This window comes from Amphiura filiformis, chromosome 12, assembly GCF_039555335.1.
Source record: "Amphiura filiformis chromosome 12, Afil_fr2py, whole genome shotgun sequence".
Classification (NCBI taxonomy): domain Eukaryota; kingdom Metazoa; phylum Echinodermata; class Ophiuroidea; order Amphilepidida; family Amphiuridae; genus Amphiura; species Amphiura filiformis.
The window spans coordinates 64,635,032-64,652,694 of NC_092639.1; the positions used below are offsets into that span (position 1 = coordinate 64,635,032).

The following is a 17,663-nucleotide window of genomic DNA, read 5'->3' on the forward strand; positions in this document are numbered from 1 at the left end:
CAAGGTGGTATCTGTGAAGAAATATCTTTGTTTTTACATGGGAAGTATGGTTTATTGAATCAGAGTGTCCCCAAGCCTGATTATGATTGCAATATCTACAAGCAAATAACATATTAGATAATGAGTTTTGACCACAGACAAGAAAATATACAGACCAACCACCAACAGGCAAAGTCCCAGAGTCACCTGTTAATGAGGATCGAGACAAAGCTGCTATGTACATGCCTCATATCTTTACATGAGCGCGAAGGTGCACAATGCTCTATTGCGTAATGTGAACACACACAACGCTGGCATGATTTGTTAGACTGCTCTGCCCTCATGAATATGCAAGAATTCACAGTGTACAAAGCATTGGGACTGCGCCTGTTGGTGGATGGTCTGTAGATTTTCTCGTCTGTGGTTTTGACATTGGAAATAATACTTTTCAATAAGCTTGCTCCTAAAGCAAAACTGCAGTGTCTGTCAATACATTACATAATAGACACAGCCTTTTTACATGGTATGGGGAATATGACTTTAATAAAAAAAAAATCTGCTCTTTAAACATACCCATAATTACAGGAGATATGATATGTTCATTACCAGCAAGTACTGCCTTTTGTGGTTGATTGCTGCATTTCCCGATGGGTACAAATAACATGAGTATAGAATAACAATTACATAATTAGGACTACTATTATGTATTTCCTGAACACAAATCCATGACATGATTACGTTAGTCCAGTAATTTCATACGTAACCATGTTTTGAACAGATGTAGTAATCCAATTATTTTGACATCATCAAAACTTAATGTGAAGGAGATAAAACAATAAAGCCTATCAATACAGTTAAGGTAGGATTAGGGTTAGTGTTAGGAAATTTAGTTAGGGTTAAAAGGAGTGTATAGTGTTAAGGGGGTACTACGTCCCTGACAAATTTTGTGCCTATTTTTGCATTTTTCTCAAAAATTATAGCGCATTGGTGACAAGTAAGATATGTATATTATAGGGGCAAGGACTACAACTACTGCACTGTAAATTTTATTTCAGCACAGACAACAGTTGTGGAGTTACAGTCAAAAATGAGGGAAAACCAATATTTGATCAATAACTACTTGCCTTGAGTTGCTGAATTTACAGTGCAGTAGTTGTAGTCATTGCCCCTATAATATAAATATCTTACTTGTCACCATGCGCTATAATTTTTTGAGAAAAATGCAAAAAATAGGCAAAAAAATTGCCAGGGGTGTAGTACCCCCTTAAGGCAGGTTGGAGAGGAGCATTTACCTCTATAGTAGAAATTTCAATTGAATGAACACAGTCTGTCATAGCATGATGATTTTTAGCGTACACTGCGCGATGAATGCCAACTTGTGTGACTGTATGTGCGTAATCTTGGTTAGTATTGTATTTGCACGTTTTTTTTGGGAGGGTAAAAACGATTTCGATATATATTTGATAACCTGTTGGCCTTAACTCAAGAACCGCAAGACCCATGGAAATATAAATGCGAGCATCGCCTTGTTTCCTATCAATGTATCAATATTCAGAATCGTGTTGCAATGTTTTGGTTAAATTGCTCAAACTGCAAATATTTCCTATGCCATCTCCCTCACCTTAATATTAGGGTGTGTAGGATGTTCAGAAGTTAATTCTTATGAATAAAATCAAATTTTCATTTCCTTTGATAACATGCCAACATCCTAAATTTAGCTTTATTATCTTGCATATTATCCTCTGTTAGTTGTAAACATACAGCATATCTTTAACATAAAAATAATCTTTATAAAAAGAATCAATCAATCAAAAGAATCAATGAATCAAATTGGAATATTTCAACCATTGATATCAATCCAACCACAAAGTATAATCACAGTTTCCATCGGAATATAGTCATAGTGGAGGATTGACGTCGATTGCTACAAAGTACAGCCACTGCCACATTCAGCAAGGAAAGCCCTAGTAAACATCAATTATATTTCTTTGAAATATCCTCCCAACAGATGAGTTATGTGCAAAAAAAAAATGAATTATTCCCCTCCCCGGATTTCAGTTTTGTATGCAAGTCAGTGAAAACTTTTGTATTACAGATATAAAACATGCACTGCAGGAGTTCTCAACTGTTTTTATCTGGGGACCAAATTTTAAAACCTAGTTAATTTTGTGGGCCAGTAAAATCTTGAGCACGTGAGCCTGGACCTGGGGTACAGACCACAAGCATAACGACGGGTGAGGTTCATGAGCATGCTCTATAGGGCCAATGGTTTTTTTTGTTGAAATGAATTAAGCTACAAGAAATAATTTTTTACAGGACATGGATGGTTCTGAAATCTGCAAAATAAGTTTGAGTGACTTTTGTACTTGAACACATGATGCATTTGTTTTACAATGCCTAACATCAAATTCAACATGTTTCATTTATGTGCATTAAAGGAGTAATTTTGTGATCCTAGCATCCTCTTTTCATGACATTTTTCAGTAGACATCCATGAAAGAAGCTTATTCCCAAAATTTCAGTTGATTCCGATTTTGCGTGTGTGAGTTATGCATGATTATGTGCATTACACTGCTCCATAGACAATGTGTTATAATTTCGTTCTGGATACCAGAACGAAATTCAAATTTCACGATATCTTTGCTAAACGAATTAACCTGCAAGAAATCTTTTGTACATAAACATTTTGTAGCCAGAGGTTTCCAGTGATATAAAAATATTAACTTTTTTGAGAAAAGTAGGGGGATGATGCTGTGGATCACGAAATGCCCTTTTAAGATCTATTATTATTTTTTCCATTTTTTTCCTTGGCAGTTGTTTGTGAGCCATTTGAAATCATGGGCCGGATTTGGCTTGAGCTTCCTATTGAGAAACCCTAATTTGTATAAAATAATTGTTTATTTGTCATACCATGATAGTTATGTTAAGGATGCACCCTGTACATGGTCAATGATGATCCTGCTGACAGATCTGTGTGAAATAAAGGAAATGAATTAATCCTCAATTAATTAATGAACATGGTATACAAGCAAGCTTACTGCTGGCTTGTTTGAATGACATAATGTTGCGGTATGTAATAGTCAGCTGTGGTAGATTGGTGATCTCAGACTTGGGCAATGTGTTGGTGTGGTCTATTTAAGTGAAATCCATACACCCAATATGGAAGGCAGAACCTTGATCTCCCACACAAGGAGTGTGAATTTCAAATGGGGCTACCCAAATGGGTGATTTAAAAATCTACATTCCGTCTGTGCCTTGTCTTCTATAGGGGGTGTATGGATTTCAACTGGATTAACCCAAGATGTTTACAGGTGTGTACACTTGTACTCAGACTCACATGCTCCCCCCACACCACCCCGCCCCCCACACACATGCACAAACAGAAAATTAGGTCCCTTGTTAAGAAGTTTATTGTTATGGAGGTGGGAGAGTAGGAAATACAATGTTTGTTTTCTTGCATTTGTTTGTTAGTTGTTTTGAATCATGGTTTTTGTTGTTACTTTGGCTACTCTTGCAACCATCAGGCTTAAATTTTGCAACCATCAGGCTTAAATCTTGCAACCATCGGGCTTAAATCTTGCAGCCATCGGACTTAAATCTTGCAATCATTAGGCTGAAATCTGATTTGGCAAACTTTTCATGTTTTAGCTTTTTTCTGTCAAATGTTGCATTTTTTGTATTTCTTTATGAGTACATGTTTGAGGACACATACACATACCCCCGCCTACATTAAAGTACACAGCACAGCCTTGACTAAGTATTTGTAATGGATCTGAGCATTTAAGTCATTAGTACATGCATGGGGATTGCATGATTATATCACCATTGTGGGATGTGCTATGACTTTGATATTCATAATCTTAGGATCTATGTAATTCTTCACAATTAGTTAGTTAAATCTCAAAATCTTCTGTGATATCATGTCACCTGATGGATGTACCATGTGTCTAGGTTTTGATCTTAAATAGGATCACGTTTGGTTGGAAATGTTTAAACTTTATTTACATTATCACTTTAAAAGAACAAAAGCCAGGAAAAGGAAACATTTTTGGAAAGGAAATGGTTAAATAAATTCGCATGTTTCTCTGAAATTTGGTAATAAAATACCAATATTTGAAAAAGTCAACAAATTTGACTTTCCCCCTAAAATTTTGATCCACTATAACTAGTTACACTTTCATGTCTAAATAATGAAAATTATATATTACTAATCAAGGGACAAAGGTCTAGTTGTTTTCTCTGTTTTTTTAACTAGGTCCATAAATTTGTTTTATGGCAAAAAAATATCGGTCTATATTTTGAAAAATAAGAATAATTAAAAAAACTTGAGAAAGTTGGAACTAGATTTTTGACTCTAAAATAACAATGTAAAATTTCTGTCATTTTAAAGTGTATGCGTAACTAGCTACAAGAACAGAAAAATCACATTTTTGGACCGCCTTCAAAAACTGGGTAATTTGTCAAAGATACAGTTGAGTTCCTGTCATCATTTACTTTGTATACTTAATACATCTAGAAAACAAACACGCACACAAATAATTTATTGTCATAAAAGATAATTTAATACACAAATTTCCAGCCTGGCCCTTCATCGGGTGACTGTATATGTATTCATAATATATCTATGTCTTCCTTACTTTCAAAGTTATAGAGAAAATCAAATTCATAAATTTCCTGCCAAACGCGGTCTGCTTGCATCCTTAAATGATGACGCATAATGTTTATCCCGGATGTAGTACATAGTTTTGATGGGATCAACTGTTAATAGTACTTACCAATTATAACTAAGCAATGATAAAGACAAAGCTTAGTAAGACCTATTGCTGTTGTCACTGATGTTTCTGGTGTAGCTTACATGACAAAGACTGAATCAGTGTGAAAGATAAACAAGTTCAGTTTTTGTCATGTTTTAACTTGAACATTTTCCTGATGAGGCATTGGATCATGTTTGAGCATTCTGTTATTATTTCAGCAGGATATCTATCTTTGCCCATGGCAGGAAAAAGTGGGGAATCCAGGAGATCCTTCCCAGGAAAATTGGGTATTTGAAGGGAAATTTTGCTTTTTCAAATAAAGAAATACATAGAAATTGTGGGAAATGTGGTTTATCTTCCCGGGAAGTTGACATTTTTCTCTGCTGTGATCTTTGCCTAACAACAACCCTACACTAGCTTCCAGGGATGTATGGCACTCACTTGCTCAGATTGACGTGCATGCCCTGTTTATGAGCAAGATACGCCGAGCTTTGATGAGCGCTGCTCTTTGACGCGTAATTGGCCAATCAGATGACGGTCTGTTGTTATGATTGTCAGTCAATTGAATTTGTCAATCAGGACCCCACTTCCGTATTTACGCTGTGTGCGCTCTCACTACAGACTTCTCCAAACATGACTCCATTATTGGCTGCTAAACTTTGCTTCTTGCTGCATCCGGGGGATAAGGCCAAACCCCAGCCTTCTTGGATAGTTGTGTTTGCTGATCCATCCCAATGTCAGATTCAGTGCTTCAGAGCTATACTGTTGTCAAGCTGGTAAACCACTCAAGCTGAGGATAATCAGTCACATCTAGGTTGCCTACTTGGGCTAAACAATTACTTTAGGCTTCATAGTTTTAGAAACATAGGCTATCTATAGTTCCAGAAACAAGAACTTACTTTTGCCTCCTCCTATCAGACATAAGAGCCATAACACTTACGCTGCAGAGCCAAGTAGAAAGAACCCAATTCAATCAAGAGACACCCTGTAAATAAATGATACTTTGTTATGTCTCAGCTGGGTGTCAAGTTAATTATTTAAGACAATTAGATGACCACATTAATAACAGGATATTATTGATGAGTACCAGACACCACTAATGTATTGCTTCTTTTCCCATTCATGTTTGCAAGGCTGTAATGTAATTTCATTAGGTCTATCGATGACAAATAATATCGGTTGATAGATGCTAGCTGGAACATGAATATCTTGCTATGTATGTATTTGTGAATGTGTAAGCATGGTACTTATGGTTGACTTCAATCAGAGGTACACTGAAATATATTTTATTTGGTAGGATTGGGATATTCTTCCAAGTAGGGGGAACCTGCAATCGAACCTGCAATCAAACCTGCATTCAAGTGCCAAACTATATAAGACAACTACTGGGGCTGTAGAGAGTGTTAAAACATTGTAAATTAAGGCTCACTGCACAGCAGATAAGTCACTTTAGTTTGCCTATTTGATGCAAATAAATGTTAAGAATCCTAATGTAATCAGATAGAAAACATGGCTGAACTGTGAATTTGCAAGCAATGATATTGCATGGTATTTAAATTACTTCCAGGTTTGATCTTTTTGTTTGTAATCAAGTTGTATGATTTCCTCAAGATAAAGCAATTGGTGATAATTACTGATTGATTGCTCTGCTATTGTGTCTGCGAATGGGAATCATATTATCTTCAAATAAGTTTTCTTGTTGGCATATATTCCTTCTTCTACTACAACTACCATGTTTTAATTTTGTCAATAATAACCAGACATACTGCAAGCAGGTAGCAGGAGGGTCTTAGCTAGGAATTGATACGGGAATTGATAAGTGCCTGTCATTTTCACCAAAATTACCAGTCCAAAATTTGACCCTGAAAACATAAACCAGACCTCTGCCTCTTCTAGGGGTAGCTATTACTATAGCCTTCATATTAGTATGGTATTGTTTTGAGTTCACATAACTTATTCAAGCATTACTTGTAGAATTTAACATATGTCACAACCATTAATTTTGCCTGTCCCAGGAGCAAACTGTCCATCCAAAATGATGGGTGGCTAGCTATACACCCTGGGTATCAGAGGCATAGCTAGGGTACAAAATGGAGAGAGTGCAGCAATATTTTCACCATTAAAAAAATGTGGTTCAGCTCAGAAAGTTCACTCAGAAAAGGACAAAAAGATGAGTCCCCTTGGACTGACCTGGCTGGCTAAGTAGTGCTTCTATCAACCAATCAACAGTAACCAATCACAGCAAGGACTACCCTAGATATGTGGTAGATAATGTAACACTTTAAATCTCTTAAGACCAATAAAGTTAATCCTTTCTCAACTTTTGAGCCAAGCTTACTTTTCCCTGACATTAAGTGTTACTTGACAAAGTCCATACGGGAGCATCTTCTTCCGGTTTTGTCAGCGATCCTATATCCATCAAATTGAAAAGTTTGCTTGCAATCATTTGTCAATGTGTTACATGAAAGCAATCAGGCTTGACTCTTACCTGTTCATAGCTGCCCTGTGTATTCATAGAACAAGTTACTGTGCTTTGGTTTATCAAAAATTGTTAATACATACACCTGTCCCACACACATCTGTGACATGATCAAGAGGAATGAGTCACATGTCGACCCTGGTCGAAAATGAGTTTTATATACATTTCTAAAGAGGACTCTTGGAGCTTTCAGAAACTGAAAACCCCATGTTGATACTACTTTTCTTTGCAAAGTTATGTCAATTTATCAATCGCTGAAAAACAACGTAAAACAAAAGAATTAAAAAACTTTCTTTGTCAATATCTCAAAATCAATATTAGCGACATCCGACTCATTTCTCTTGATCGTGTCACAATTATGTGTAAGCATTGGCAAAGACCTTGCAGTTTTCCACTGAGCACGGACATATGTTACAATCCACTGTGTTTTTATGCTATTTTTATAAAAACATCAGTAAGCATGGACTGCCATTGTTCTTGTGTGTCTACTTGGATAGATGGTGTCTGCAAAGGCACATATACACCCCTACAGTTGTGTAAGCATTAGCATACCCCCACAGACAGAAATATACACTTTATTATATTTACCATACAGTGGACGAACACATTTGAGTTGATAGACCTTACAACCTACTGTGTCTGTATGCTATTTACCAATTGGTACTGTCCAGCAAGTGCGGACAACTGTTCCTGAGTGTCCACAGTGATTTCTTGTGAGTGTCCCCAATTGATGGTGTTTACAGTTTACACAGGCACATATGCTGAGACCAAACATAGGTGTAGACAGTATTAGGAATTAGGTGGGAAAATTGTCAAGGGCCTAGAGTGTCAGACATAAGGGCTCAAAGTGTCCTGGCAAAGACCCCGTGAAAATGTTGGCTTATTCCAACACTTTGTGCAGACACACATACTTTATACTGAGAGCAGCTATTCCTTACACATACATCATGTAGACTCATCAGATGATCTACTTCTCCACACATTTTGTCAAGTCATAAACTGATTGTCAGTTTTAATCATACTGATGGTACAGTCAGTAATGGGGCTGGCCAGGGAATCATCTCAGGGTTATATGTTTGTTTGTTGGAATCCTGTCGGTGGACTTGATATTGTGTGGAAGTCATTCATTACAAACTATTTCCTGTTTCTACACTAGACCCACACGGCGGGGAGTCAGGGAATCAATTCCCAGGTTTAAAGAGATTCTACAATTGCTTTCATATGAAAGCATTTTGGGCAGGTAGAAAGTGTCATTGGCAGTTTTGTTAGAAATAACATCATTCAAATCTCATAATGTTCATGTATGTTCCAATATTTGAATTACATTACATAGACATTAGGGCAAAACATTTTGATAATCTACCCAATGTTCTGCAATATTAAAGAAACTCTTCGAAGACAAAGAGAATGATATGTTGATTATGACTTTGAATTTAAAGTTGATAAAGAAATTATGTGTGAATGCATATTTTTCTACCAATATGAATGAATAAATTTTGGATTTTATATAACACCTTTTTACCAGATTTCAAAGGATTCAAAGCACTGTAATTTTGCTGCCATGGTGAAGCATCACACAGGTATTGTTAAGTGAAACCCAATGCAAACCTATCGGCACTTAGAATGTAACATCCACCAATTATCTGTGCAGCTCCCCAAATTCCATTGGGTGAAGGAAGCTTTTTTGAATTCGCCAATTTTGAAAGCAGGAGTAGACCAGACATCCCAGAAAAAATCTGCGAGAGCATGGATTGGGATAAATCAAGTGCACATACAGTTCTTGGGTATGGCCGGGGCTTGAACCCGGGACCTCAGTGATGCTTCACCAGGGAACAATCGCTGCGCCAACTCGCTCTGCCAGACACACCAAGGAATTCACTGATTTTGAAGCACCACTTGATGTGAATGTATAATGTGACCAAGCAAAATTAGTTCAGTTTAACATGGTTTGACCTTACTGTTACTGCCCACCTTGCAGGTTAAAATATTGTGAAAGTATTTTCAATGTTGGAAGGCAGGGCGGTACAAGGTTAACAGATGTAGGGCAGCCATCAAAATGTTGATCGCTGTCAACGAAACATTTGGAATAAAGCTATTAAGAAAAACTTAAACAAATTTTTCAAAAAGAAGAGCCATGGCTTCCCCAGCACCGTGCTTGCCATGGCATTGTTGAAAGGTTTCTTAGACATCATTTTCATATTTCTGAAAGCAAAAAATAAATTGACAGCACAACTTCTTTTCACTATATTTCACAACAAAAATCTATTGACAACCTGGTATTTAATGTACCAGGAAGATGCTCTACAAATGTAGCTTTATTATTTACTTTTAGAAGGACATGTGTTACCATAGTTACTGATAGTTATTATTCTGAAACATTTTGTTTTGTTTATCTCATTTCAGCTCCTGGTGCTAGCCCTGAGAGTGTAACAGTTGAAGCCATATCATCCACAAGTCTACAGGTCATTTGGACTGTAAGTCAGACATTTTGTTTGAAATATTGATTTTCATCAAATGTTAGATGTGATTTTGAAATTGTTAGGTTAAGTTAGAATTGAATTAGTATTTCAGTGTTACAGATTATATTTGGATTTGGTTAGGTTTTCTTAGAGTATCCATGTCAGCTGAAACAGAAACAGCAAATTCATTATATATATATTTTTTAAATAGTATTTTGCTGTAAAATCATGAAATTCTGAGACATATTTTGAAGAAAATTTAATTGATTTGATACTCACATTGTTTAAAAAAAACGCATTCTGCATTTGTTTTGAAACTACCATGGGCTTTGGGATATAGCATTAGTTTTTTTTATAGCCATATTCATGAATAGCATTTGTGTAACTTCATTTCTTGTCACTTTTTCAGCAAATACCACCTGACCAACATAATGGAGAACTCCTAGGCTATGATGTATTCTACAAAGATCAAGACTCTTCCAGTTCATGGGAGGTAGTACAAGTGGACTCCATATCAGAACTGTCCATAATCCTCCCTGATCTGAATCCATGGACTGAGTATACTGTGAGAGTGAGAGGCTTCAATGCTGAAGGAGTTGGACCATATAGTTCATTGGCTACAGATAGGACTTTGGCCGATGGTAAGAGGGTTGACGATATATTATTATTATTATTTATTCTTTCTTTATTTAGAGTTATACTGCTTCAGTGACAAGCACTGCTTTTCAAGCAGGCCCTCATTGATACATGTTATATAGCAACAAAATATATTCTGATACACAATATTTACAAAGTATCATACAGTATTTACAATGTATTTACAATATATTACAAATAAGTATAATGGTTATCATCAACTACAAGATAATTATAAATACCATGATTCAAAATACAGAAATACAATAATTATATTTATTTGTAATTGTATTGGAAATATCAAAGAGATATGATCTTTGTACAGATGTGGGGAGGGAAAGCTGATTCCTGGAACTTGCTCAGGTTTTCAAGATGGAACTGGTAGAAAAGTGAGACGTTGGTTTTTTTACTTAAATTATCGCACTCCACACTGATGAACCCCGTGATGACTTCTGCATGGTGGGTAGGCAGTGGTGATGAAATGCTGGATGGTCAATCTTCCAGCTTGGAAAAAGGTAGCATCTTCTATAGGCAAAATATTACATTCTTGATCATGAGAAGATGTACTTTTTGAGCACTGTAATGTTGTATAAGCGTACTTTGCGTGGAATAACACAATCGTGCAACGGAACCTCAACCGTGCTACGCCGACTATATTCGAAGTGTGATTGGTCAATTCTCAAAAGCTATGCTCGATACAGTCCTGTAATTTTCATAGTGGACAACCTTGTGGGACTTTGGTTTAAGTATCAAAATTACTTTTTTTTTTCACTTGAGAAAACTCCCACATTTGAACACCTGGTCCTAAGTTTCTAGTTTATTTGAATGATGTGCTGTATCATTTTATTGCTATCAGATTGTGTTAAAGGTTTATTCTAATATTATTCAATAAGCCCAAAGATCATAAATATAATAATACTGATCAAACTTAAAATCTATTAGCCATTCATTACATTGTTTTGAACCACCTTTATAGATGACTCAACATATTGGTTACCTGATAATATCAGTGATTCTATGTAATTTGGGTGGGGAGGTGTTAACTGTCATGATGTTTTGTGATTTATATCTTATTTATTGTATGATCATTCAATTTAAATTATAACATCGGTATCATAATATAGACAACATATGTTCATTCTTTAATGTGCAATGGGTGGATGTACAGGGTGTCCCTGAAAGAAATGTATTGTTGGAAACTTTAATTTTTGGGCAGTTTAAAGCCTGAATCAAACATGACCAAATAATATTTACATTTGCACAATATGATAGCTTTCATATACTTTTTGATTTTAAAAATTGACACTTGCATTTGTGAAATAGAGAATTTTATGAAAATATCTTAGTTTTAATCCATTCCATGGATTCAAATATCAATCAATGGTCTTTATCTGGAATACCAGGCACTGAGCATGGCATATGTCGGTCAATCCTCGGGAAGTCACGCATAGGTGATATTCATGATCACCCGGTAGCCTGAATTTGTTTGAAAAACATTCTACGATGGGTTTAATTGTGACTAACTATAATCCTAGCTAAAGCCTCTTCCCTTGTTTGTATAATCCTAACCTATTTCTGACTATATCTCATTTTTTTTCAAATTTGCTAACATTAGCCTGAGTGGACTAAATCGGGTCACATATGTGACACGATCTGGTCCATGGGGGCCAAAGGCGGCAAATTTGAAACTGAGATAAAGGCAAAAATATGGAGTAAAAAAACAATAAAATACATAAGAAAATAGACATCAAAAAACATCATAACTTTAGAACCAAGTATGCTAGACCTTTGGTGTTTCCAGTAAATGATAGCCTATTTTATGTATAACGTAATAATTACAGTAACTCAATTTTCAAAAATGCCTCCTTTAAAATACCTAAAAATGCAAGTTTTTGATGATACAGAGACACTCTGTATATTGGTGTATGTGTGTGAATGATACAGAGGAAATGCTTCTGATCAAATAAACACATAAAACAGTTATTCAATACTCTATGACGTTGTTAACACAGGCTGAGAGATTCAAATAAGAATAAATGAAATTGCCTTGATTTTATTTAAGTATAAACAGCCAGAGTTGGAAACAGGTGATTTATGATTTGAATTTAACTGAAGCATGGTTTGGGAGTAGGCTCACTTTCCCCCCTCGGTGTAAACTAACAAACCCGGCAAAATCACCAAAATAGATTTTTATTTAAAATCAACATCTCTTTCAAAAAAGCAGTCTTATTCTGTTAAGACCATCTCAATTCCCAAGTTAAACACCTAATACGGAATGTGGTTTTTTAGGGGTTTAAAAAAATTTTACTTTAATTCTTTTTATCTGTGGGATGAGCTTCTTGACAAAAATAGACCACCTTTTCACCTTTTCATCTCTCAAGGAGGTTTCACTGTGGTACATTTGTTTTTATTTTTTTAAATGTTGATATCTGTAAACAATTTCAGGTTATCCCCTGAATGTTTTAATGAATTCCATTTTGAGTGTAATGTTTTTTTTTCCATGTTTCTTTTTCTTCCTTAGCACCTTCCTCAAGTCCAGAGAATGTTGTAGTCAGAGTACTAAATCAGACGTCTATCTCAGTTACATGGGAGGTAAGTTGTAAAATATTAAGAAATGAGTTGTGAATCACTGTCACCAAGGGAATAACCAGCAGGTGGGAGGTGTAAACCAGCCCTCTGCACTCCAAGGGGACAAAAGCCTTGTCATTGGCTAATTTGTCCCCCACACCCCATCCTGGTGACATCCCTGGTGTAACCAGTGGGATCACAAGACAGACCCCTCCAATCAAAAAGCGGGTGAAATTTGGGTTACAGGTCAGTGGATAGTCTGAAGGATCATTTGTCCAAAAATAATAAACCCTAATCCTAACCCTAAACTTCACCCTAAGCTATAACCTAAGTCCTAATCCTAACCCTAAACATACCCATTATCCTAACACTTACCCTATAGAAGACAGGACCTAATCTCCCACACAGGGGGTATAGATATCAAATGGAGTCACCCATTTAGGTAACTCCATTTGAAATTCACACTCCCTGTGTGGGAGATCAAGGTCATGTCTTCCATAGGGGATGTGTGGATTTCAACTGGAATAGCACAATATATTAACAGAAAGAGAATCTGAATTGCTTGAAATAATACATATTTTAACATAAACATAGTACTTTCAACTCATACATGAAAACAATTCAAAGACTATTGTTTTTTATACTTGAAATTAAAACAATGCTTAGATTTAAAAAATAAACATGATAATAGCTCTTTTTTTTAATTCTCCAATAAATCATAAAAGATGTTAAAATTAGGCAAAGAGGGAACATCAAATTAAGCCCTCTCCTATTTTGTATATCTATCATGACTCATGACTTTGCATGCAATATTGGTTGATTGGTTGGTTGGTTAGGATGCAGTTAGGGAACTACGGTATAGTCAATAGTAACTATCAGAAAGGCTTTTGAGAGGTAAATATAGAAAACACAAGGAAGAGACTGAAATTTTTTATTGTAAAATTTAAAGAGTTTTTTTAAAGAGAAAAGTTTATCAGATGGATTGTTAAGTGATAAAAATAGATTGAAATAGTGAAAAATTTACGAAAATATAAATTCCATGGATTCAAATATCAAGATGTCAAGGCGATAATTTGATAGGACGCTGTAAAATTGTGAAGTTTAGCATTTATTTATATTAAATTTCCATACATTGATGTATACATACAAGCAATATCTTTGTTTAAGTTCCAGTATTATATTTAATCAAAATAATTAAAATGTTTGCAGCAATTTTGTGGAAAATTCATGATTTTTGACCCCAGGAAATTCACTTTGTCTCATGCCCTCTGGGAAAAACATATTAGTGCCGCCATTGGCTGCTTGAAGTGTGAAAAGCAGGAAGGCAAAAAGAAGGGTCAAAATGTCCACTTTTGCAGTAGCACTTTTTCAAAATTAAACTAGAAAAATGGCCCATGCTTTACAGGTAGGTATAACTGCATTAAAAAACATTTTGTGGAAATCTGCCAAATGAGCTTGTTCAAAGAAGTTTTCTATTTAATAACTTCAAGTGTATAAAATATAAAAGATACTGGAATAAAGATATAATTGAAGAGTTTTTCGTTTCATTGAGAATCCTACTGATTGAGATTCCAGGTCATTTTCAGAATGTAAGGAAGCTAGATATTGTGAGCACTTATCCCATGGGCATTGTAACAAACAGGTAACCATATTACAAGGTAGGCCTAAGAATTGACCCCATCACCTGTGCTAAGGGTGCCATCTTATCATCTATATGGCTCATTGAAAAGATAACATTAGTTTATTTCAGCTAATCATTAGGTGACTTCAAACAGGTGGGGAGATGTGCATAGTGCGTATCAGTGTGTATTTTCTTGATCCGCATTAACCCCATGAGAACTACCTGCCGATTGGCCAAAAAGAGGTTTTTATTATCAATTGGACCAATCAACAACATTGTTAGAATAATTTCACCACACAAAAAAATTGGGGTGGATTATTTGCAAAGCTCCATTCTGATTGGTGATTAAAATGAAGATATCATGTAACTGACCAATCAGAGGCAATGTTAGATTGGCAGGTAGTGCTCAGGGGGTTAAGTTTAGCATTGTGATCTGCATCTGGGAAATGATTGCGTAGTGAGGATGTTACTTGCAAGTGTGTTACAGTGTGTAGCTTGTGTAGGGCGCTCATGCCGCGTGTCGTCTATGTGCACTAGATAAATCCAGATTGATGCGGATCTTGCCTTCCGTGTGGACTCACTCATTAAAAACCTTTTAACCCGTGTCAGACTTAACCACTTGTGGATAGATCAGAACTTGTCTAGGACAAATTTCTTGTCAAATTTTATAAAATTTACAGAAAATTGAAAAAAAAAGTTTCAATATTTTGAAACTTACATATATAATTTATTAATCAGCACTGATGCAATGTTTCTTAGAAATGGTTGTAATTATTTCAAAGAAGTTTCAAAATCACAGACGACAGACGTGTGTAGGTTGAAATCTGTAGCTTGCGTAAACATATGAAAGGATGGGGTGGATTTTCTGGTTTGGCACCAATTTGTATCCTACCACATAAGCTTACGTGCGGTGATACGGGTAATTAACGCAGCTATGATAAACTGCTAGTTATGAGTCTGGGTAAAATCAAGTAGCATGTTATCAAGTGATATTACTTTGCACGACACTATATTAGGCCTAGTTGTGAGTATAATTTGTAAGATATTTGCCTTCAGTCTATATAGAATTGCTAGGTCAATGTTGGTCTTCAATGCATTTCTTAATTTTGACTAAGTATAATTTGTAAATTCAGACAATTTAAAATGTTCAATATTTTTGTCATTTCTGGAGCTGTCTCATGTGGTTATTGCACATGAAAAACATATAAGATTATGCTCATCTACCAGAACACAGTTCTGTTATCCTATTGTGATTGTACACTCAGAGAATGTCCTTTGAATGCACTAGGTACCATCCATTTGCTCAGAACACTTACACCTTTTGAGGGCTGATAGGAATGATTTGGATGACCACCCCTGTACCTGGGCTCATCAATGGATATAAAAATCATGTTTTTAGCTTAGCTGTCATTAACTTGATTTCAAATTTGAACCATGCTGCTGAAAATGAAGCTGTTTTGGCTCAAAATGATACTTCATATGCCACAAAAGTGAATAAGTTCCATGACAATATATACAGATTTTATGCCAAACCAAGAAATTTTCATAAAATCTAAGGAAAAGGCTTGTCAAATAGAGTGAGGTATTTGTATAAAATTATGACTCTGCAAATTTGGTTTAGCTTTTATTTATGACTATGGTTATGGTCTATGTAGCCGGAGGAATAAATTACATAGACATGACATGGTACATTAACATTGGCACCTTGTTTTAGCCAAGCGTAAGTTTTGAGAAGTAAACAAAGTTAAACTGGTGAAAGTATTATCAAAGCTAGAAAGACATTTACAGACGTTCAAAAATTTAGACATTTTTATAATGATGGCTAATTAGCACAAAAATGTATGTCCTGAAGCTGCTGTATGAATGATTGCATCAAGATAGCCCCAAGACTTGTGGTGCAAAGAGATATGTGTAGGTGCTATATAAATGATTGCATGTAGATAGCACAGGACTCAGTGGCACAAAGATGTAAGTCCATTAGCTTCTGTACCAATGATTGGATGTAGACAGCTCAGCAGCACAAAGGTAGTATGTCCACTAGCTGCTGTATGGATACTGTGCAGATTTGCCTTATGACTCTATATGCTCCCTTAACATAAATGAAATTTTAAGCACAAACCAAATGTGCCCACCCGTATAAATCCTACCAGCAAAAAGGGCATGGGATTTGCAATGGAAGGAGTTCTCTGTTTGCGCAAGAAATTGTCCCCAAAGCGAAGAAGTCTATGTGTGCCATTAGGTGTATCTTTATGGTAATTGCATGTTGACAGACCATGATTCAGTGTAGATAGCACAGGACTCAGTGGCACAAAGATGTAAGTCCATTAGCTTCTGTACCAATAATTGGATGTAGACAGCTCAGCAGCACAAAGACGTATGTCCACTAGCTGCTGTATGGATACTCTACAGATTCGCCTTATGACTCTATGTGCTCCCTTAACATAAATGAAATTTTAAGCACAAGAAATTGTCCCCAAAGCGAAGAAGCCTATGTGTGCCAATAGGTGTATCTTTATGGTAATTGCATGATTCAGTGGCACAAAGACATAATTCCATTTCAGTCACAGAGAACTTTGTAGCACAGAGCTCTCTGTTAATGTGTGGTGGCTATTGGGCACACATCTTTCTGCTACTGAGACCCATGCTATCTCATACAATCATTCAATTTGCATTGGCAAAAGATTTTTCTGCTGATCTACCGAATCAGTACCTGTTTGTGATTCACTTGCAGCCGGTACACACTTTGGCAGCAGACAATAATGTCAACAAAATTTCAAAAAAATAATAATTATCATTCAATACGTACACTGGATATTGTCAAGTATGAACATTCCTGATTAATATTAGAATGTATACCTTAGCTTTTATGTATTTTGAAAATTTTGTCTCAAATTAAATCTTCCTAGACAGAGAGCATTAAAAGGGCTTACACTGATTTTCACCTGTTCTTAATGCTGAAAACTATGTTGCCAATGAAATGCCAACATATGTCATCATAGAGTTCCTGTACAGGAATTACGCTCAAATCCAAGCCAAATCCTCAGTATAACAGTACATTTCATTGTTTGTGTTGGTTGCAATGATAGGTCTTGCTGTACTCTAAGTTGCGATGTGGAAATTAAGTGTAATTGGTCGGTCGTTCATCTGCTCAACATCAGTACAAAGTG

General features: G+C 35.8%; 1 protein-coding gene across 1 annotated transcript in view; it reads left to right on the plus strand.

Annotated features, from left to right (window-relative positions):
* The window catches only part of LOC140166573 (contactin-3-like), a 177,565-nt gene that overhangs the window by 121,438 nt on the left and 38,464 nt on the right, over window positions 1-17,663 (plus strand). The window contains 3 exon segments of the mRNA XM_072190069.1: window positions 9,616-9,686; window positions 10,081-10,312; window positions 12,829-12,899. Coding sequence (XP_072046170.1) covers window positions 9,616-9,686; window positions 10,081-10,312; window positions 12,829-12,899 — 374 coding nt within the window.